The sequence below is a fragment of the Sinocyclocheilus grahami genome, unplaced genomic scaffold (assembly GCF_001515645.1).
Source record: "Sinocyclocheilus grahami isolate Dianchi unplaced genomic scaffold, SAMN03320097.WGS_v1.1 scaffold11.1, whole genome shotgun sequence".
Classification (NCBI taxonomy): Eukaryota; Metazoa; Chordata; class Actinopteri; order Cypriniformes; family Cyprinidae; genus Sinocyclocheilus; species Sinocyclocheilus grahami.
The window spans coordinates 3,133,294-3,157,784 of record NW_015505190.1 but is presented as its reverse complement, the minus strand read 5'-3'; the positions used below and the strand labels follow the sequence as shown (position 1 = coordinate 3,157,784).

At 39.5% G+C, this 24,491-nt stretch overlaps 2 protein-coding genes across 2 annotated transcripts in view; one reads left to right on the top strand and one right to left on the bottom strand.

Moving 5' to 3' along the window:
- Positions 1-7,272, bottom strand: part of LOC107596027 (inversin-like) — a 39,599-nt gene extending 32,327 nt beyond the window's left edge. The window contains exons 1-2 of the mRNA XM_016286630.1: positions 7,126-7,272; positions 960-1,070 (exon numbers count right to left, since the gene is read on the bottom strand). Of these exons, the coding sequence (XP_016142116.1) occupies positions 960-962 (3 nt within the window). The 5' untranslated portion in view covers positions 963-1,070; positions 7,126-7,272. The remainder of the gene's footprint in view (positions 1-959; positions 1,071-7,125) is intronic.
- A 201-nt stretch (positions 7,273-7,473) lies between these two features.
- On the top strand, positions 7,474-24,081 carry LOC107596038 (endoplasmic reticulum resident protein 44-like). The gene is made up of 11 exons (XM_016286642.1): positions 7,474-7,625; positions 13,650-13,722; positions 13,890-13,929; positions 15,868-15,983; positions 17,110-17,294; positions 17,430-17,545; positions 18,269-18,443; positions 18,965-19,076; positions 21,090-21,231; positions 21,809-21,911; positions 23,814-24,081. Exons 1-11 carry the CDS (start codon positions 7,569-7,571, stop codon positions 23,919-23,921), a joined length of 1,227 nt encoding a protein of 408 aa, XP_016142128.1. The 5' UTR covers positions 7,474-7,568; the 3' UTR covers positions 23,922-24,081.
- Positions 24,082-24,491: the final 410 nt, after the last annotated feature.

Here is a 24,491-nt window from a genome sequence, read left to right as displayed (position 1 = left end):
CTCCAATGTGGCTGAATTAAAACAATTCTGCACAAAAGAGTGGGCCGAAATTCCTCCACAGCGATGTGAAAGACTCATTGCCAGTTATCGCAAACACTTGTTTGCAGTTGTTGCTGCAAAGGGTGGCACAACTAGTTATTAGATTTAGGGGGCAATTACTTTTTCACGTAGTGCCAGGCAGGTTTGGACAGCTTTTTTCCCTTAATAAATGCAATCATTATTTCAAAACTGCATTTTGTATTTACTGGGGTTATCTTTGTGTAATAAAATTAGTTTGATCTGAAACATTCAAGTATGACATGCAAAAAAATAAAAACAGGAAGTGGGCAAAAACTTTTTCACACCACTGTATGATATTATATATATATATATATATATATATATATATATACGGAAATGACAGAACTTTTGAATTTAAATAATTATATTTATTATAAGCGTAAGAATATGGATACAACTAGAATAAATAGATATAATACTTTGTATACCTATATTATACATTATTTATATTTGTACAATTTATATTTATGTATATTTATAAAAAATAAAATAAAAACAATATATATATATATATATATATATATATATATATATATCATAGAAAGAGAAAGAGAACACCCAAATTACAAATTATAGCTGATAAGTGAAATTTGCCAAAAGCTGAAATCTTCTGGTTCTGGTATACCTTTTTATTAACAGCTTTTTACATTCACGTCCGCCATTTTAATGTGTGAAATAAATCTTGTTAATGTGACAAAATACACAAAAATAGTTATTTTTAGCTTGGATCTCTAAAGGCATTAATGTGTCAGTTATATATGCAAGCTTCTACTCTCAGCAAAGTGTTTTTATTAATAAAATTAAAAACTAATGTTATGTCAATAATTATGAAAAATAAATTAAAGTACACGTTTAAAACTCATCTCTTCTAAATCTCAGCACAGGTTTCTGACTCTTACCATGGTGAAGCCCAGGAGGCAGGGGAGGCCTCAGCAGATGTTACACAGCTAAGTGAAGCCTTGCTGGGCTTGGCGTAGCTGCAGATCCCCTGGCAGGTCTTGTCTAGTGTTCTGCAGGAGAGAGAGCGGATCACTGACACACAGAGCACAAACCACCTGCTCTGACCTACTGGGCCAAACATTACCAGTGCTCTATGCCAAGGCCGACTTATAGGAGTGTACTGACATAAAATGGTCAAACATCACTGAAGCCTTGTAAGAAACAGTAAAAATGCAAGAAACTAAAGCCCATGTTGACATTTGAAATCTTATTTTTTTAACAACTTAAAGCTGACAGCTATATAGTTTATAAGATTAACAGAAATTTCATGTGACCATTTATTTTTATTGAAACATGTTGGTCCACACCATATTTAAAAAAATATGCTGTAAATAATAAAAAACCTTAATTGAAAAATGTAATTGAAATTTAATGGAAGTTCTCCGCTGTGTGTCATTTAAATATAAATTTTATCTCACATATTTCCATTAAAATCATCTAGAAGAAATCATATAAAGAGGTACAAATGAGTCAGTTGTTGACAAAACACTATGATGCTTAATCTGGATAACAAGCTCAAATATTTAAATTTTGGGAGAGATTAATGGCATTTGTTTTAGTTCATATTGATACGACAAACCTTAGCAAATCTGAGCTTAATTCAACTCATTGTACGAATCCTTTTCAAACTCTAAATGAGACACATTATTGGGTCTTCTTAGGATCTCATTTGTGATTTTTCTAGAATCAAAAACTGTACAAAAATAAAAAAAACATTTTCCAGCATTTTACTAGGGGTGTAAGAAAATATCAATACACGTGAGTATCGTGATATTTTGTTTGGCGATACTGTATCGATTCTCAAAAACGGAATATCGATATTTAAAAAAAAAAAAATATGGCAGTTGTTTCGTTTTGAGTTTATATCCCGACCGCTAGATGGCAGTCTTCATCTCTGAACTTAAACAGTGACAGGATATACTAGCATTAGGGCACGCCACTAATGTTAGCGTTAATATAGTTTGCTGCTAGTAATGGAGGATGAAAGAATTGTTTCAGTTCCCGTTTCGGTGTACAAAGCTGAAGTGTGGCATCATTTGGGCTTTTAACATCCACTGCGGGACCGTGGCGCAGGCGCCGCCTCGGTTCTGCCGCTTGCCGCGTCCCGTGTGAAGAGCCTTCGCGCGGGTGCAGTGGGCGGTAGGGTCGCCGCGCGGCTGCAGCTTTCTCTCGTGGTGTGGGGGTTTCCTCTCTAGCTTTCACGAGACATCACGGAGACATTTCTCCTTTATGGGGAACTCCTTCCCTTCCAACCTTTCCTGAAGTCCTATTAGCTCACGCCAGTCCAAATGACTGGCCAATTGTTGCGAAGTATGCAAATCGTATGCAAATACTGACGCGCTCGAGAGGCAGTATAAAATGCGGTGCACTCGACAATTATGTCAGAATCTTCTCCTTCACTTTGCTAAATAACTTAAAAATATGGCTTATAACTATTATAGCTCACTAAAGGTTCGCTCATCAGAGGGCGGTGTCTGGATTGCCGCTCCTCAGCAGCATTCAGGTGAGTATGACATTTTTCTTCAGATGCCAGATGAGTCCGTCTGCCCTCTATCAGTGGTGGACCATAAGGACTCTGGTGATGAGTTCATGCCAACAAAATGTCCGCAACGAAGTGGTGTTCAACTAGGTCGTATAGCCATTCACAGTCTGTAGAGACAGGAGCAGATGCCGCCGCCCACACCGGTTTTTCAACGGCGTGGTGAAGTCTCTAACATTGCCTCGAAATGCCCTGATTCTGAGACAAGAGGTATGCAACCTGCTAGAAAAAGGAGCGGTAGAACGAGTCCCTCCGAGCGAGCTGGAGAGCGAGTTTTACAACCGCCATTTTATGGTGCCCAAGAGAGATGCAGGACTACGCCCGCTTCTAGATCTCAGGCCCATCAACAGAGCGCTCTGCAAGCGTGCGTTCAGGATGATAAAACAGATCCTGGTGCGAATTCGCCCCGGGTACTGGTTGCATCCATGAATTTAAAGGACGCGTACATTCACATTCAGACAGCAGCGCATCACAGAGCAGGGACACCAGGCCCGCGACCGCTGCTGCCAGGAGCCGGATGTGCGGAGAAAAGTGTAAAGGGACCCGGGAAGAGGCACCAAAAAAAAGAAAAAGAAAAAACGGCAAGCGGAGGAACCCGCGCCGTGACTCCCGCCCGCCGTCAGCTGCCAAGCCGTCGTCCTGACAGCCCGGAGAGGAGGGAAGAGTAGCCTACGCGATCGGCCCAGCCCCCAAGCTGTCTCAAAATTGTTCAAATTTGTGTTTGATGTGTGTGTGAGATTATTAAAAAAAATGTATACATGTGCACAAAAGAGCTCTTTCCTCCTCACTCAGTCAATGTAGCGCCGCTGCTCACACATGTTATAGCCGCGCAGCACTCGCCGACGCATCCAACTACCAAGCCGCTATGTCAGTTCCTGAGCGTGTGGAAAACTATTCCGGGAATCTCGCGCTGGTTACTCGGTGTGATAGAGTGTGGGTACGCCCTTGAATTCAGATGCAGACCACCCCGTTTCAACGGCGTGGTGAAGTCTCTAACATTGCCTCGAAATGCCCTGATTCTGAGACAAGAGGTATGCAACCTGCTAGAAAAAGGAGCGGTAGAACGAGTCCCTCCGAGCGAGCTGGAGAGCGAGTTTTACAACCGCCATTTTATGGTGCCCAAGAGAGATGCAGGACTACGCCCGATTCTAGATCTCAGGCCCATCAACAGAGCGCTCTGCAAGCGTGCGTTCAGGATGATAAAACAGATCCTGGTGCGAATTCGCCCCGGGTACTGGTTGCATCCATGAATTTAAAGGACGCGTACATTCACATTCAGATAGCAGCGCATCACAGACGCTTTCTGAGATTTGCTTTTGAGGCACAGCGTACCAGTACTCTGTTCTCCCGTTTGGGCTGGCTTTGGTCCTGTGCATTTTTTTGAAGAGCATGGACGCAGCTCTCACCCCCCTTAGAACGAGCGGGATGCGCGTTCTCAATTATTTGGATGACTGGCTGATCTTAGCTCAGTCACGGGACACACTATAGACAGCCATATAGACAAACTGTTTCGTCACTTGGAGTTCTTGGGGCTATGTGTGAATGTGCGTAAGAGCATTCTCGCCCCGAGTCAGTCTAACGTATCTGAGAGTGTGCTTCTCTCGGGAGCGCTCGGCAGCCATTTTGTCTTCCCTGCACCATTTCAGACTGGGCAGCTCTGATCACTTGAAGTAATGTCAGAGGTTGCTGGGACTCTTGGCAGCGTCATCAGTATGTCATCTGGGTTTACTACACATGCGCCCGCTGCAGTTATGGCTGAAATCTCAAGCCCCTTGGACGGCGTGGACTTCGGACCGTTTGCGCATTGCAGTCTGCATCGAAGCCCTGAGGTCGTGGCGCAAAGATCTCCTCAGCCGGGGGGGGTTCCTCTGGGCTTGATGACGTCACGTGTCGTGGTCACGACGGATGCGTCGACTCGCGGATGGGGAGCAGTGTGTGAGGGCATGTGGTCAGAACCACAGAGCCGGTGGCACATAAACCGCTTGGAGCTGGAAGCAGTGTTCTTAGATCTAAAGGATTTACGGCCGCAGCTGGAACAGAGACATGTACTGATTCTCACCGACAACGTCTGTGGTGTCGTACATAAATCACGAAGGGGGCGTACGATCCAAGGCTCGGTACAAGCAGGCAGTAAATCTCCGGCTATGGAACGCCCGCTGCAGTTATGGCTGAAATCTCAAGCCCCTTGGACGGCGTGGACTTCGGACCGTTTGCGCATTGCAGTCTGCATCGAAGCCCTGAGGTCGTGGCGCAAAGATCTCCTCAGCCGGGGGGGGTTCCTCTGGGCTTGATGACGTCACGTGTCGTGGTCACGACGGATGCGTCGACTCGCGGATGGGGAGCAGTGTGTGAGGGCATGTGATCAGAACCACAGAGCCGGTGGCACATAAACCGCTTGGAGCTGGAAGCAGTGTTCTTAGATCTAAAGGATTTACGGCCGCAGCTGGAACAGCGACATGTACTGATTCTCACCGACAACGTCTGTGGTGTCGTACATAAATCACGAAGGGGGCGTACGATCCAAGGCTCGGTACAAGCAGGCAGTAAATCTCCGGCTATGGAAGGACCGTCACTTTCTCTCCATCAGAGCAGCGCACATCCCCGGTCTCCTGAACCGCGGGGCGGACATGCTTTCGAGGAAGGGGATTCCTCAAGGAGAGTAGAGGCTGCATCCCGAGTCGGTTCGGATGATTTGGACCCGCTACGGGAGAGCGGAGGTGGATCTGTTCGCCACGAGCGAGAATGCGCACAGCCCGCTGTTCTTCTTTCTGTCTCTCACTCCCGGCTGGAAGGGGACACTCTGACATCGCACTGGCCAGCAGCCAGGCTGTATGCGTTCCTCCGATCAAGATAGTGCAGCTGGTGATATGCAAGATCAGGGAGGAGGAGGCTTCGGTGACACTCATCACCCCGAACTGGCCGAACCAGCCTTGGTTCCCGGACCTGACAAAGCTGCTGGTGGCGCCGCACTGACCATCTGACTGCTTAGTAGGGATTGTGTTTTTCAGCAATAGTGTGCACCCTTAATTTACAGAGCAAAGAAGGTCAGGGAAAATCTGTAGATGGAAAAATCCAAAAGTTCTTTGTGCATTTTTCTTTTTTTTCTACTTGTTACTTTGCACTTTTTGTTAGAAAATGTTTAGTTACTATTTATTCAAGTTTTTTAAGGTATCTAATATTTTGATACTTAATTTCCATGATCTAAATATTCTTAAAAATTAAAAGTTTGTTGTCATTTGGAAGTGTGTGGTCTTCTTGCATTATTACGCTGTTACATTATGATTATATAATTAGTGACATAAAATGGTCTTTAAAATGACAATAATATCGCTTATCGCAATTATTTCTGGGGCAATATATCGCACAACAAAAAGTTGTTATCGTGACAGGCCTAATCATGTGTGGCTGCTTCGGGGATATCAGAGGAGCTGACCACCCTGCATTCTCGTGTGCTTGATACACTCTCGGAGGCGCGAGCGCCCTCCACGAGACATTTCTATGCTCTAAAATGGGGAGTGTTTGTGGTGGCGTGATGTTCATATCGACCCGGCTGCTTGCTCCATGTCGGATGTTCTGCGTTTTCTACAGTACAGGCTTGATAGTGGATGTCTACCATCAACACTGGCCGCTACTGCCTCGTTTCGTTCCCCGCTGGGCGGGCAATCGATCGGTAGGCACGTGCTGGTGGTGAGTGTTCTTAAGGGGGCGAGGAGGTTGCATTCCCCTCGTCCGCCTTCAGTTTCGCCCTGGGACCTAGCTGTAGTGTTAAGAGCTCTTTCACAACCACCATTCGAGCCTTTAGCATCCATTGCTATGAAGGAGCTATCTCTCAAACTGCTCTTCTTCTTGCCCTCACTTCGGCTAAGCGCATAGGAGATTTACATGCGTTTTCTGTGGATAGCGATTGTATTAGCTTCGGACCCGGTGACCGAGCTACGTGCCTAAATCACTATCTACCCCCCTTCAGACAGTTTCGCTGTCTGCCCTGTCCTCTGAGTCACCAACCTCGCGTGATGCGGACGATCAGATTTCGGTGTGCCCCGTCAGGGCTTTGAGGATTTTCATTGACCGTTCGGCCAGCTTTCGGCAATCTGACCAGCTTTTCGTGTGCTACGGTGGTTGTGCGAAGGGCCTGGCCGTGTCAAAAAGGAGGCTTTCCCACTGGATTGTGGACGCTAACACGGCTGTTATACGAGCCAAGGTTTGGAATATCCTTTGCACATTAGGGCCCACTCAACAAGCGCCATCGTCATTTGGATTTGTAGATAAATCACTAAAACAAAGTAAAGTATATGAATCAGCGGCAGAAATCACTGACATCTTCATGAACACTTTGTCGCCAAGCTGCAAATTAAACAATGTTATCAAATGCAAACATAGTAACATAACTGCTGTAATAATATTTCAACAACAACAAATGACGATTCATACAATAAATAATGTATAACTTTGAAAGTGCATGTAGCTTGATTGCTAAACACAATAAAATTCCCGTTATACAGTTGGGAAACGATGATGCAACTTACCACATTCAATGTGAAACACAATTTCATCTCTGACTTTAAACATCACGAACTTTTCCAACTTTTCCCTGCGGTATTTTTGCTGTTTTCATACTTTTCGTAACTTCAGTCCCGCTCTTGGTCAATGATACTCCAAAACATCTTGAGACCGCAAACACATCTGGCCACGTATGTAAAGAAAACTACAAATACCATAGGCCACATTCTCACCATACGGCCTTTAAAGGGATTTGTAGTTTTTTAAGAAACACAACCTAGTTGACTTAACGACTCCCGTCCCAGTGTGAAACTACATTTCCCACAATTCCAGAAAACCCGGAATCACAGTTCCCGTAGTCCTGGCCGTATGTACTGCCTGTTTCCTGCAGCAGAGAAGGAGGTGGTGTCGAGAGACTGGCAAGATCCAACAACATCGCAACTTCAACCTCAACCAACACCACTATACAATGAAATTATCATCAATAATACCCGCTGCCGAACTGCACTACTTCACCCTCCTGCTGGTATGTGGCTGAGTAATCCCGTGCTCTTTCAGTAACACTCTTCTCCAGGTTTACTTGCAATAGCTAGCTCATATAACGCTAGCTATTGGAAGGGTTTTATGGACTTGGATGTGATGCTCTTGATTAACATCGGTAATTAACGGGTTATTATAATAAGGTCTCCAGATTTGGAAGAACGGGTGACTTTAACTATGACACTTCTGAATATGTCAATAGGTTTAATGGCCTGTGATGAATGTAGGTTAGCTGCAGAAAGTGCTAGACAGCTGGCTAATGTGGCTAACCAGCTATTAAGAGTCACCGGACTTGCAGCTGCAAGTATGGGACGTTTTGAGAGTTTATAGTCTGTTGGCCAACTATTCCCATTTAATGTACAACCACACTCTCATATAAACATGCCAACTTATATGATTCATTTAGAGTGTTTGCAAGCAAACTAAGAGTCATTCAATCTTACGACCTTTATTTTAAGCAGTTTCAAATACAGTGTTGAAAGGGCCAGGAGAGTTTTGCTCTCTAGTGTAGTGTAGATGAATAAGAAGGCACCCCGTCATTAACAACGCAAGTTTGGGAACTTTGCACGGGTTTTAAATGATAACTGCAACTTGTTGGAATAAACAAATGTTTGAGGTGCTTACAAGTATCTTACTCTCATTCATAGTTGTGACAGCGTTTAATGTGAGCCTATTCAATACGGAAAGTCCTTTAACAAATGAATTAAGCACTTGAACTCGGGATTTACAATAGGAGCTATATAATTATCAGATGTCAACAGTGGTCTTTATAGTCCTAAAGTAAAGAGAGGGATATTTTGGTATTAATTTCATCCAACTTTGCAGTGAAGAAACCGGTTGGTGAACGTCTCTGTTGTGGCCGAATCCTATTGGCTGTCAACCCGGAAGTGACCCGCGCAGCACAGCATGATGTGAAAACCACAGCAGCGGTATCCTTGCTGCCTGTGTGGTACATTTAAACATTTAACCTTTTAATTTCTCTTGGGTTGTATTTTAGTAGGGCCAGCATACTGGTTCATGGTCATAAATGTTTTGACTTTGTGAAAGTAATATCTAGCAGAGGTAGTTAGCTTGTGATTGACCTCTGAGAGCTTCTGTTTGTCTTTTATTAATCATTTCAATAACATGAGTTAAAATGCTTGTAATTCCAACTCATTTTATGTCACAGTGCATAATTGTGTGATATAGTTCATTCCTCACTCTGATATTGTTTCAAAGCAACTTCATGATAGCAATAACTACATAAACCCACTTTTGCCTGATAAGGGCGAAAAAGCAGTGTGAAGCATTACTGATTTATGATTTCAACCCATTTTAATAAATGTCATCACAAGTCATTCTCACACATGTCTACTAGCTACATAACACTACTTTGATGACATATTTAAAGTAAGTAGCGACATATATCTTCCATATTTTTACGTACACTCGAGTGTAACAGATTCTCAAAAAGAAAATATCTATAGCATGCATATAGAAAATAAATAGGGTGAATTTTCATTTCATGCCATCTTTAAATAAAAGGAATTTTTGCCATATTTTTACCATAAAAACGTATATAAAAGTAAAGGCCCATTCTCACCAAGGACGGTAACTATAAGTTATAACTATATCATTTTAATTCTGTGAGAATTGTGAAGTCCAAACCACAGCTGGAACAATAGTATGAATCATTGTCAGAGCAATTTTAAGTTTACAATTTTAAAAAGCTCAATCATTTAAAGCAGCAGATCATCTGCAGTGAGCTTTAATAATATACAGAATTGTATTGAATTTTTATTGAATTTTATTGGTGTGGACCGGTCATTCTTTGTGTGAATGGACCTTAAGTCTTTCAGCAACCCTGTACTTGTAGCTTTACTTATGAACTGAGACTGCAGCATACAATTGAAAAATATTCTGGAACTTCAGGAACTGGACTCTAAAAATGTTCATTTACTTGTAGAACCTGCTGATCAAACCTGTTTGTTTGTCTGAGTAGAAACTCCCCATATTAGAGCTGGGAAACGCTTTGTGATGAATCTCGTTAAGAAATGGATATGCATGTGTCCAAATTTGTTTACCGAAAACACGCCATATGTTGGGTCTAGCTATGATTTTGTACTTTGCGATCTGAGCGGTTGAGATCAGCCCATGTGGAGCCGTGTGTTTGTTTAGTTTCTGTGGCTGTGTTGTGACAGTTGGAGACTTGAGTTGTCTGAGAGATTAGCCAGTGAATTTAGGCAGTGTTGTTTAGCAGATGCCAGTTTTGTTGAGGAGGATCACATATGCCTTGGTGTGTGTGTGTTTGATATTGTTTAGTTCTGAACGTTTTTCTTCTTCCTATAATAGTCTCAGTATCCGATCATGGACTTTAAGACAGCTAGTGTGAGGAGCTCTGCATCATATAATTTACATTCAGTCAGTCTTGCCGTTCACAGTGTACTTGTCAAGTTAGTCTGTCTCACAGTGTTTATTTAATGAGGTGTAAAGATGTCTATAGTCTAGCATTATTCCTGTCTTCAGGCTATCTTTGATGCAGTGAGTCAAACAGGAACAGCAGACTCATGCAGCCAGCCAGCCTCTTTAACATGTGGCATTATCAAATCCATTTATCACATATGTTAGATAGCCACGTTACTTAGCTTCAATGAACTTTGGTAGTGATATGATCTTTCAGAGTAATAACACAAAACATATACGTATTTGCTAGATTACTCATACCACCTAGAATCAGCCAGAGTAATATCATCACATGGCTAAAGAAAATGGCAAAAGTCCAAACTACATTTTGTTACGTTGTTCTTTGTTACAGAAAGGCAAGTCTGTCACAATTATGGAACTTTTTTCTGCAAGTAATTGTTATGATAAAAGAAATTAATTGTGTGTTTTGCTCATGTCAGTTACAGTGCTTGCGTAATCCACATATATCTTAAGACACCATTTATGAACTAAAATTGTAAACATATAATATGTATATTATGAATATAATGTAACATTTCAAGTCTTCAATTACTTTAAGTAATATGTGTGTAGATATGACTAAAATGCTCTAAATATTAAAGTACATCATGTAGTAGTAGTATTATTACAAAAAATATGGTAATACTATTCATTTAGTATAAAAATGATGTGTATTGCACATGTATCAGACAGACCAATGATATGACTGACTATGATCTGTGTATATATGTTCATTTAAGCAAAAAAGCTTTTCTGTATTTTATCAAAATTCCCTTATTTGAGTAGTAGTATGTGATTGGAATTGAAAGTGCACTGCACAATGATCACAGTTAGATTAGATTATGGGAGTTTATCAGTTTTCACTGTTTCTAAGTAACAGTGAGGCTTAAATGTACTTTCCTATTAAAGGGGGCTTTTGGGAAAAAATTGAGAAATAGAAAATGATTTGTTTCAAAAGGATATCTTAGGTAAAACATCTTTTGTTGATAAGAGACTTAGGACTCATTCTTATAGCTACTAGACACTAGTAGCTATAAGACTTTAATCTTTAATCTAGGGCTGCACAATTAATCGAATTTCTAATCGTGGTTACAATTACGGATGCCACAATTACGTAATCGTTCAAAGCAGCAATTAATCATTTAAAGTCCACTTATGTTATTCTGCGTCCTTAAGATGTTTTTTTCTTTCTACAGGTTATTGTAAGAGTTTTCCCATTGTTTTAATTTTAGTTTTAATATAACATTATAATTATTATAATTTTTTTCTTTTATTATTTAAAGAAGAAACCAAACCAATGTACATGTGACATTTGAGGCTTAGGACTATAGAAAAGCAATACAAGTTTTTCAGTTTGAGTGTTTTCAGCTTGTTTAAATTGTGATAATCGTCATTAATAATCGCATACAAGTTCAAAGGAATAATCGACAATTATGATTTTTGTCATAATCGTGCAGCCCTACTTTAATCTAAGAGTCCAGTGGTAAATCAATATGATAGATAATTAAATATATGTTCGACTGTCACAATTGTTTCAAGCACATTTTGCTTTTACTTATTTAGCAATAGGGTATTGATTATTTAATATAATACGGTGTGGATAGATGCAAAGATGAAGTAAAATTCAATAGATGTTAGCAGCAATAGAGTTGCACACTTCAAATGGGCTTTACAAACTGCCACACTATAGTCAGATGGAACAGGTCAGCAAAGATTCACTTTCCATTTGTTAATTAATATCCCATTTCTCTCAGAAATTTTTATCTATGAATGACGTGTTAGTTCTTTAATGAGTTTGCATGGACTGATAGCATCAGTTTTCCTGTTTGTCATTCAAATAAACGACATCCCAGTCGGCTTTTTGATATTTGCATATGTGTTTTTTGTTTAATGCTAATTCGATGGTGATGTTATTCGCATAAGGTTTCCCTTTTCAGTCCTTTGGTACTTTGCTCAGTTATATTTGTATGAACATAAATATATTCAACAACTGTGACGTAAACTGAACAAGTTTCACAGACATTTGGTGGACAGAAATTGATTAATTTAACAAATTTGGGGTATAAAAACCTTTTGACCTTCTTTTTTTACTGCCTGTAACTGTCCGTGTCTTAAGGCCCGTTCCAAAGTTCCATGTGCAGTATTTGTTTGTCTATTTGTTTACTTTTTATAAAAAAAAGAAACTGTTATTTATTTGTAAGTAGGGATGTAACGATTAACCGCGAGCCGGTTGAAAATCGATTCAAATATGTGACGATTCAAATCGGTTGAGATGCTAAACAAATCGCGATTAATTTAGGTGTAGGAGTTTATAAGAATCCATTTCTGAGGGGAACTTACTGTCTTTAGAAAAGTTTGATGGTATTTTTTCTTTTCATCTTGCCTCTGTATAATGCATATTAAAGTTCATAAGTGCAGCGCTGCTTTGTTTACAGCGGAAACCAAGGAAACGCTTTAAGCGCCACCTGCTGGCAGAGAGTGAATCTGCATCTCATTCAGCTCGTCCGCTGTTTCATGCAGATATTTTTATATATAGTTTCACCAAACTGAAGTCAAACCATTCTGTTTTTGCTTCAAATTTCGAAATTATACAATCTAATTTAGATTAAAAACTGCTCATGTTGCATGTATGCAGCATCTTTGTTTGGATCATGATTCAAATGCAGTGGTTGCCTCTCATTTTAAATGGAAGAGCACAGACAAAGCCTTATTTTGTTTATATGAAGAGATTTATTTGATTTGGTGCTTGTTTTAAAATTTCAATTTCGTTTTGTTATTTACATTTACATTATATTTCAATTTTGTTATTTAGCAAACGCTTTTGTCCAAAGTGACTTACAAATGAGGACAATAGAAGCAATCAAAACCAACAAAAGAGCATATTATTGCGCTTTTGTTGGTTTTGATTGCTTCTATTGTGTAATCAAGTGCTATATTAGTATTATTATAGTGTTATATTTCTATTTCACAAAGAAATGTGCAGCATTTTGTCCAAGCAATAATAAAAGGACACATTTAATTTATAATTTGTCTTAAATCTCATTTTGTAAAAAAATTTATTAAAAAAAAATCGTATCGTGAAATCAAAATCGTGAATCGAATGGAATCATGAGTTGAGTGAATCGTTACATCCCTATTTGTAAGAAACCTTAAAGGGTCCAAACTTAAAAATGCTCTGTGATTTGTGTTCCCCATATTTCCGTGTTGTTGACTTAATTCAAGAAATATTTCAAATGCCACACACAGTTCTGCAAAAGAATAAAAAGGCATTCTAAACAAAGTTATGGTAATAATTTTAGTTGAGGTTTTAAAATGATGCATGAGTCTCAACAGATGTTTAATAGACCGTTTGTATATCTATATTTGAATCGCTTACATCACTAATAATTCCGCTTATTCCAATTATTTCTTAACTGAAGGCTTGTCTAGTTTTCGTTTTCGACCCTGCATTAAAGCAGGTGTTTTGTATAAGATTATAGATGATCAATATGACTGTCCAAAGATAATGGTGTGTCACTGTTACTGGCATACAAACAGTTTACCAATGAAACACCTCTATTGTTGGCAGGTAACAGGTCTGTATACTCCAGGACGAGGAGAGATCACCAGTCTGGATGCTGGAAACATAGATGACATCCTCAGTGAGTTCCTACCCTGTTTATTTGTGCCTTTGAAGGAGGCTGTTTCATCAGTAGTTTCAATCAGACAGTTACTGCACCTGTGTCGTGAACGTGGGTGTGAGTTATCTAATGGTGCTTTGTCATTGCAGCCGATCAAATGAAATTAAACCACATGTTTCTCTCCACAGACAGTGCAGGGGTGGCTCTAGTCAACTTCTATGCAGACTGGTGAGTGTTCCAGATGTGTGTTGGTTAGAAAGGGTCATGAGAGCTGTTGATTTTCTTTGTGTGCTGGTTCCCCGTATGGGTAGATGACAAGAATAGGGTTAGTTCACCCAAAAATGAAAATTAGCCTGTGTTTTACTCACCCTCGAAGCATCCTAGGTGTATGTGACTTTCTTCTTTCAGACGAATCCAATCGGAGTTATATTAAAAATTGTCCTGGCCCCTCCAAGCCTTACAATGGGGGTAAGCGGGTGTTGGTTGTCAACAGCTCAGAAGACGTTAAATAAAGTGCGCACATCCATAATAATACGTCCCTCACATGGCTCCGGGGGGTGAATAAAGGCCTCCTGTAGCGAATCCATGCGTTTTTGTAAGATAAATATCCATATTTCAAATGTAATAAACACTTTTCTCTCACTTCTGCTGACTGTGGTACGCGGAAGACATTCAGGCGGATGATGGAAGACATATGCGTCGTGCGCGCGCCTCTCAGAAATGCAGGAGCAAAGGAAACAAAGTTTCCTTACTTTAGCAAAGGAAAACCAGTCTCCTCTTGGCTTATATCGAAATCCTCTGACATTTTTCTTTACAAATCCTCGTTTTGTGCTTCTAATTCGTGAACGGGGTGTTTTGTTTTGTTCTCTCTCCGCGTTCGTCACTAATCACGCAACGCCGACGTACTACGTCATCACGAAGTGAGAGAAAAGTGTTTATTACGTTTGAAATATGGATATTTATCTTACAAAAATGCATGGATTCGCTCCAGGAGGCCTTTATTCACCCCCCGGAGCCATGTGAGGGACGTTTTATTACGGATGCACACACTTTATTTAACGTCTTCTGAACTGTTGACAACCGAACAACATTGTAAGGCTTGGAGGGGCCAGGACAATTTTTAATATAACTCCGATTGGATTCGTCTGAAAGAAGAAAGTCACATACACCTAGGATGCTTCGAGGGTGAGTAAAACACAGGCTAATTTTCATTTTTGAGTGAACTAACCCTTTAACTAAGTTGACTTGTCCTGAGGATGATGATATAACAAAAAGCTTTTTGATGGTGATGTATTAGGGTTGTAACAATACACGATTCAGTTTGATACACAATACTGATATCACAATACAATACACTCACAAGACTGTTGTGTTAAAAAATAAAATGGTAGGGGTTCTTTTTTTGGATTATTAGTTCTAGGACGTATAATAAACAGCTAGCAAAAAGTACTGCTCATTAACCAAAATAGAAATATTCCTGATTCTGCTTAGCTAAAAATACTGAATTGTTAGAAATGTATGCTCGTATTCGGTCCCTGACTACGTACATTGAAAATGTTTTATATATTGTATTGTATTAAATAATGTATTTTATTTTTTATGTATTAATAATAATGAATTCAATAAAGATGGAAGTTCAAATTTTATATTTGATATGCTCTTAATATGTGGATCATTGTTTATATGTTAATATAATCTGTCTAAACTTTCATTTTGGGGTGAACTACACACAATACATATTGTCGTTATCCATGATACATAATGTTGCATTTTTGTATTGCGATATATTGTGACACGATATCTTCTTACACCCCTAGATAATAATATTATTATTATTATTATTGTTCAAATAGCTTTATTGATCTTATAGTAAAATGAGAAAATAGCACTTTATTGATATAGTAAAATGGTCTAAAAGTGAATAAAAATCTAATTTTTTTAAAAAGAAATTGTGAGCATTTATAGGATCTGAAAAATACACTTTAAACAAAATGCAAAGTAGTGGGATCTCATATCAGCACGAAGAGGTTTATCTTATGCCTGGTTTACATGACATTTTATTGAACAAACCTGAAATGAAAAAAGAAATACTTGCACTAGCATCTCGTAATTTAAAGTATCTGTATCCAGTACTGAGCTCATTTTATTTGTGTGTATTTTCTGCAGGTGTCGTTTCAGTCAGATGCTCCACCCCATCTTTGAGGAGGCGTCCAATATAGTGCGGGAAGAATTTCCAGACACTACACAGGCAGTGTTTGCCCGGGTGGACTGTGACCAGCACTGTGAGTTTATACACACACACACACACATTGGTTTAGCCTTTGAGATAAAGCAAATTAAACAGAATTATTGATGTCTTGTAAAGTGTTTGATGGTTTAATGACAAAACTGCATCTTCTGTGAAGTCAAGGCGGCTCAAAGATACCCCACAGTGTGGGTGTGTGTGAGCGAGAGACGGAGCATTACTGATTCCAGCCGATCAGCTTTGGAGTATTTACCCCCCACATCAGTTGACTTTCATGTCTCGGCCCCTCCCCCTTTCTTTCTTGCCTTCTCTTTCGTTTTTTCTCTACTTTCTTTAGTTCTTTCCCTTTATTTGGCTCTGTACTTTGACTGGAGTCCATTTTTCTCTTTAAAATGAGACTACCCACGACCTCTGACCTTTTGATCTTTCTCTCTCATAACCTAAAAAGCTAAATATTCATGGACTGACCCATATTTTGTTCTCCAAAGTGCAAAGGATCTCCAAGGTTGAAGTGTTTTTCTACATTTGGGTCCTAAAACTCACCTTTCTATGTATTATAGTAATGTCTAAGTGTGACCGGAAAAAGTCATGTCACCTCATTTTGTTGGGTTTCATTGATTTAAAAACACCTTTAGATATTCAAATGACATCTATAACGTTCACTACCATTCAAAAGCTTGGGGTCAGTTAGATTTTTTTTTAGAGCTGTTAATACTTTTATTCATCGGTGATGAACTAGATTGGCCAACAATGACAGTAAAGACTATTTCACATAAATGCTGTTCTTTCTATTCATCAAAGAATCCTGAAAAAGCTGACCAGTTTCCACAAAAATATTTTTCTGTTTTCAACATTGATAATAATAAGAAATGTTTCTTGAGCAGCAAATCAGCATATTAGTATGATTTCTGAAGGATTGTGTGACACTGAAGACATCACAGGAATAAATTACATTTTAAAATACATCGTAATAGAAAACCATTATTTTGGTAAAAACAATATTACTGTTTTTAATGTATTTCTGATCAAATAAATGATGCAGCCTAGGTGAGCATAAGAATCTTCTTTAATAAACATATACAAATCCTACCAACCTCAAACTTTGAATGGTAGTTTAGCTGATATAAAAGAGTTATTGAGTTATTTTTTGTTTCCACTGATAGCTGATATAGCCCAGCGCTACAGGATAAGCAAATACCCCACACTGAAGCTGTTCAGGAATGGGATGATGATGAAGCGAGAATACAGAGGTCAAAGGTCAGTGACCGCCATCGCTGATTTCATCCGCCAGCAGAAAGTGGATCCAATTAAAGCGATAGAAAATCTGGAGGAAATCAGCACTATAGATGTGAGTGTTTCACAATCACAATACTATACAGTTTTCTTTCTGTAGCACGTTTAAAATGTCTTCCCAAAGTGCTTTTTAGGTGCAGTGACTAAGAATGATCGCTGTGTCATCTCAATGTCCTTCCTTCTCTTTCAGAGGAGTAGACGCACTATCATTGGTTACTTTGAAAAAAGGGACTCTGACAATTACCGTACTTATGAGAAAGTGGCCAACATCCTGAGAGATGACTGTGTTTTCCTGGCAGCTTTTGGGTAAGAGAAGCACTTAAGATACTTAAAGTCAGCATGACGTGATAATTCACAGAACCTGTTTTCTAAGTGCATGCTACTGATTTTATTATATGCATGGGTGAATAGTTCATGTTTTTATTTTTTATTAATTTGTCATAATTCGATCTTCCAGTGAAATGACACTGGAAGTCCCAGTCCTTTGGGCCTTGAAAGGGGTAAAAACCTATAGGTTTAAAATGTTGAGTATAGTGTGTGAATAAATAATGACAGAATTTTCAGTTTGGGTGAGCTAGGCAAGACACTACAGGCAGTACTGATCAGTTTTGAGATGTTGGCCTATTTTGCTTTCATAACGTGTATTCTTTCAGACTAGTGGAAAGAAAACATCCAAAATACACATTTAAGTGTTTATTTTAGTACACTTTATCTATTTGTGTCTGTAGATTGTGTCAATTACAAATCATATATTTTCCTCTGCACTGAGATTCTGATTTTTGTACTTGAGATTTATGCAAATGAATGCATATTCTATTAGATAATGCATTGTTTGTGTATTTACACATAGCATTAGAGAAAACGTAATATAAAAGTTTTCTTAATGTACTGTGAATAATCAGCTGGGGAAGTATGGTGATATCAACTAGGCCTAGTTAAAATGTTTACCCTAATATTCACCTGTAATTTCCTTAACTTAAATCAAGTCAGTCCGACCTCATTTTTCTATTCCTTTCTCGTTTTTTACAGGGAAGTTTCTAAGCCTGAGCGGTTCAGTGCTGATAATATTATTTATAAGCCAATGGGAGAGAATGCTCCTGACATGGTCTACATGGGCTCACTCACAAATTTTGACCTTAGCTACACCTGGACACAAGACAAGTGTGTGCCGCTTGTCCGAGAAATCACATTTGAAAATGGAGAGGTATGCTTTCCTTTCTCAAAATATCTTTTTGTGTGTGTATAAGAGGTAGCGCATGTACATTTTGTCCGCATTTGTTATTTGTGTACATCTAACAGTCGAAAAACGATATCATCATTTGCATAAGAAAAGTCCCCTCCCCCTCAGTGTACTTTTCCCACACTCGAGCACATCTGACTGTGTACGTTTCAAGTGTGTTTGTGTTTTAAAGTCGTCCGCATGCCATGTCCTTTAGTGGGTGTGGGTTTTTTCTTTGATTTACTTGACCGCATGTTTTGAATATCTTCGGTCTCTGTTGCTCGGTGATAGAGCAGATTCTCCACAATCTGCTCCACTGACCCACCTCTGCCCAACTGCACTTCACCCAAACATCCTACACACTCTCAAAACTCATTAGAGCGCATTTTGTTTCTGGTCCTCAAATCAGAGAAATGTTCCATCAGTGCTAATATATTGTATAACAGAAATGGGACTTTTTACTGTTTGTGATTAGAATTTGTTTGTGTGTGTGTGTGTGTGTGAAGGAACTGACGGAGGAGGGCATCCCGTTCCTGATCCTCTTCCATCAGAAGGACGACACAGATAGTCTGGAGAAATTTCAGCAAGAAGTGGCTCGCCAGCTTATCAGTGAAAAGGGTATGCATAGGGATCAGAAAGGGTCACGGGCGGGTCAATATTTAATCATTTTAATAAAACTATTAAATAAAACAATTAATAAAAGCCACTCATAGAACTCGCACCTTTACATGTATTCACTTTGGCTATGGAGTCATGCATTGCAGGTTTCCTCTTACCGGCTCACACCATCAGCATTGCTTTTCAAGACATTAGGGGCTTTGGCACTGGAGGAACCTTTTCATAGTTCCTAGAACTATTGGCGGAAGTACCCACTTTTTGGCGTGCTTGCACCGCAGGAACTAGGAACGTATTTAGTTCTAGGAACTCTGTTTGGGGGAACTAAATTAGCTCCTACTTCAGAGTAGGGTCTGAAACTGTTCTATAGGAACTACCAGTGAAGAAAATGTACGCTGATTGGCCAAACGCATATGAAACACCCCAGCCTTTTAAAAAATATTTACTCCACGAACATGGAAAACAGCGATAATGGCATTTAGCTACCTGTTGTCTGTAGCATTGTGCTCTTTTCTCAGCCTCGATGATATGTAACACTGCAAGTTGTCATAGGAGATTTAGTCAGATTTTCATGCTCTTTCAGTTGTGTAAATTGTGCATTTACATTCCATCGAAACCCGACACACAACAAAAACAGCTCAGATCACAACATCCTCCATTAACCAGTTGACTCGAACCCTCGACCTTAGAGTTACAAGTCTGACTCTCTAACCATTAGGTCATGACTGCCAGTGCGAATGCAACCAGGAAAATAGCCCGAGGGGGAAATTGGTTCTCTAGGAATGACCCTGCTGGCTAGTTCCTTCAACTGAGTTCCTAGAACTACGTGGTGTGAAAGCCCCTACAGTACTGAGTTCAGGGCTGCCTCTCCCAAAAGTATTGTAAGCCTATATAATGCAAGTGTGTGGACCTTTTTAAACTCTATGGTTTCTGAGCAACTGTCATATGTGTGTTCGCTTGACATAACCACAGTATGTTGTGAAGCATGATGTAAAAAAGCATTGTTGTTAAAGTGACAGAGAAACATAGGACCAACACTTTCACAATGCAATGTTGTTTACATCATGTGAACACTAGTTGACCGGTAGTGATGATTTATAGTTTAAAAACACACTCTTTTAATTCACTTCAGAAAACATCGATTTTATCACGTATGGATTATCGCTGTTTGTTTTGTGTGTTTTTTAAGGCATCAGCTTCGCCATGTACACTCCCATTATGTGGAATATAGTAATGGATTATTTTTATGCAAATATTTGTGTTCAGTTGAAGAAAGAGTAACGTACATCTGGGATGGTATGACAGTGAATCCCTTTAAAGGGATAGCTCACCCAATAATGAAAATTACTCGCGCTCAAGTTGTTCCAAGACCTTCATTCATCTTTAGAAAACAAATTCAGGTATTTTTGATGAAATCCGAGAGCTTTCTGACCCTGCATAGACAGCAATGCGACTACCATGTTCAAGGCCCAGGAATGTAGTAAGGACATTGTTAAAATAGTCCATGTGACATCCGTGGTTAAAACTTAATTTTATGAATCTACGAGAATACTTTTTGTGTGCAAAGAAAACAAAAATAAGTAAAAGTATTCTCGTAGCTTCATAAAGTTATGGTTGAACCACTGATGTCACATGGACTATTTTAACAATGTCCTTACTACATTCCTGGGCCTTGAACATGGTAGTCGCATTGCTGTCTATGCAGGGTCAGAAAGCTCTCGGATTTCATCAAAAATATCTTTATTTGTGTACCGAAGATGAACAAAGGTCTTGCGGGATTGGAACGACATGAGGGTAATTAATTTTCAGACAGAATTTTAATTTTTGGATGAACTAACTCTTTAAGATTAATCATAATGTATTATTAAATTAATTAATTAACCCACCAACTAGTCGATTTTGAAAATGCATTTTTTTTTTCTCCCACATCCCTGATGCAAATAGTTTTGATGGCCAAAAATGGTGTTTAGACACAGTCAGTATCTACAACACCTCTAAATTTACCTTTTCTCTCAGGTTCTATAAATTTTCTTCACGCCGATTGCGATAAGTTCCGGCACCCTCTGCTGCACATTCAGAAGACCCCCACCGACTGCCCTGTAATTGCCATCGATAGTTTCCGCCACATGTATGTCTTCCCAGAATTCAGCGACTTTGCGTAAGTATGGGACTTGTCCATGTGTATTTATTGCAGTGATTCCTTGAGCCTCCTATCTGCAGGTTATGTCTTGTTCCAGACACCTACCAATTAAACAACGATTGTAGACTCGGCCCACAGCAACACACACTGAGAGAGTGATAGAGAACGGGCTTTGGGCTTCATCTCTCAGCCAGTTATGCCAATTAATTTAGCAACACCTGACTGATAGCTGTAATGTGTGTGAACATAGTAGCGTAGTTTTCAAAGGTAATTATTTATGACACCAGAGGCCGTACATGACAGAAAGCATCATAATTCAGCGCATGCCTTATTTTATTAAGCACTCTGTATATCCTATTATCCAATAAGGGCCTTATCAGCCTGCCTCTGGTCAGTCTTTGATACAGCTGATTGTCCAGGGGGTCGGTGGCGTCTGGGACAGTACAGATGATGTCATTATCTTGTTAAAATGCTGTGGTTTTGGAGACTGTCGGCTCTCTTGGGGTCTTATCTGTTCACTCATTAAATCAATGAGGCTGCTCGTGTTGTTGTTTGTTTTTTGGACTGTTTTATGATGCTTTGTGTGTATGAACAGGGTTCCAGGAAAGCTGAGGCAGTTTGTTTTGGACCTGCACTCAGGAAAGTTGCACAGAGAGTTCCATCACGGCCCAGACCCCACAGACAGCACTCCAGAACAGGTCCGAGTTCACCACAGCTTCTGCACGGGATTGCTTTTCATTTATAAGAGTGATTTGAGTTGGACCTGCCATAATTTTTTTAATGCGTTTTCAATTTGTAATGAAATTAGGCACAAATATTGATCGATCATGGACACTATAATTGTGTGCCTTTATAAAATCTTATCACCAAAAACTTTTTATATATATATGAGCAATATCACTCGAGTACGAGAGCGATACCAGCTCTATATCAGCGGCTGTGATTAGGCCAGAGGCACGAGGCCGGAGGCAATCACAGCCGCTGATATAGAGCCGGTATCACTCGAGTGATATTGCGTTTATACAACAGTTTGACGGAGCATGTGTGTAATTAAACAAGACACAACGGAGTCCCTAATAAAACCCTCTTTTGTGCGGAACTACTTCCTTCCGCCACGGATTCAAAGCTCAAGTTGACAGTTAAACATAGTCACTTTTAGAATTCGTATCAAGGGCATGTGCTGCTTCAGTTAGGTTATTAGTGAGAAATAATGAGGTTATAAGAGAAACAATGCGGCAAGACGTGCATCCAAATGAGAGAGAGAGAGACCGTGAAGCTAGACGTTTCTTCTTATATTAACTAACGTACTCTATGATTAGCTCAGTGAATAATTTCAAAAAACCATAGACCCGGCTAGAACAAGCGGAGTGATACAAAATTGTGAAAGGGCGTTCCTGTAGCGATACCAGTACAATATCTCACGATTCTCAACCAATCAGATTTGAGAACCAGAACGAACTGATGTATAAATCAGCAATATCACTCGAGTACGAGAGCGATACTGGCTCTATATCAGCATGGCTGTGATTAGGCCAGAGGCACGAGTTTAATGTTTTGTTTATTATTTTGAAGGTTTTTTTCTTAATTTAATACTAATTCAGATTAAATTCCTTTTTATGCACACAATATTTTAAGCTTTTTAAGACCTTTTCTCCTGCCACTCATATGTTAATGAACACTTAATTTATCTTGCAATAATCTTCCTAACAAGGAGATTTTTTTTAAGAAAGTCCAACTAGTTGACACGCTTTCTACAAACACAATGCAACTGATGACCTGTTGAGTTTAAGTAAACGAGTCTCTCAGATCACCAGTAATGTTGTGAAATATTTTAACAATTCATAATAACTGTTGAGTATTACAACGGTTGAGTCCAGTTTTTCAAAAGAACAACATTTATGTAGAATAGAAAATATTTGTGACAATGTAAAGTACTTTACCATCACTGTAGATCAATTTAATGCATCCTTGCTGAATTAAAGCATTAATTTAAGCATCCTTGAGCTATGGAAAGGCGCTATATAGATAAACTTATTATGGTTATTAATATAAAAATATTACTGACCCCAAACTTTTAAATGGTAATGTGTAAAACTACACTTTATATTAGTATCAATACTTGTAATTTCACATGCCATTAATAACAAATTACAGATATAATTTGTAATTTGCACATAACGTCGCATCATCATGTGATGTTAGTTAATCAGCTTCTGTTTGGCCTGTACATATCGAGATGACATTTTGCTCAAAATCAGCGTTGTCCACTTTTCAGCTGATTAAAGTACCCCATTATGACAGGCACTTTCCTCAGGTTGTGAGTTCAGCACACTTCCTGATCCAAATCTCTGAAAAGAACGTGTTCATCTAGACTAATTAATGCAGGCGTACATTAATTAAGAATATGACTGAATGAAACGCACGTGCTGACATTTGAATGCAGATGCAGCAGAATGAACCGGTGGCCTCGGTACAGAGCAATCTGCTGACAGGAACATATCCGTCTAGCTGTGCTTCTCAAAATAATGACTGTGTAAACAGTCACTTTACAGATGCAGGTGATCTGTGGTTATTTATTGGCCTGTTTGTGTGTGTTGCAGCAGGAGGAGAATAGAGAGGTGGCCAGTAATCCCCCAGAGAGTTCCTTCCAAAAATTGGCCCCCAGTGAGACGCGCTACACCATCCTCAGGGATCGGGACGAGCTGTGATGTTACAACCGCATCGAGACCCAACCCAGATCCCAGCAGTCAGCTGATGCCTACCCGGCACTGCCGCTGCCTGCGCAATGTCTATTTTCAGAATTTTTATTTTAGATAAAAAATGTGAGAAGGTGAACCCCTGAGCTTTTTTGGGGTGGGAAATGAAGAGGAGCGTTTTAAATTTTTTTTGGAGCTTGTAAATATGTTTGTGCTCCGTGGGTCTTGTCTAAATTAAAAATATGATTTTTTTTCTTTTCTTTTCTTTTCCTTTTTTTATTTTATTTTGCCCTACGTTTTTGTCTCCCCAGGTCCCTTTTTTGTAGAAAAAAAAAACATTGGTGGTCCTCTTTGTTGAAAAGCAAATTGAGTTTATTATGGATCTTAAGTGCGAGCAAGTGGAATCATGGGGGGAAAAAAGAACAAACCTGCAGTCGACCTGTGGTGTTTCACTCCAGTCTTCAATAGAGCGTGCGCAGAGTGTGTGTGTGCACATGTATGTTACATGTGCTTATTAGTCTGTATTCATGTACTGTACCGTTCCAGACTTGGTTAAATTCACGCTCGCTAAGATCCAGACTC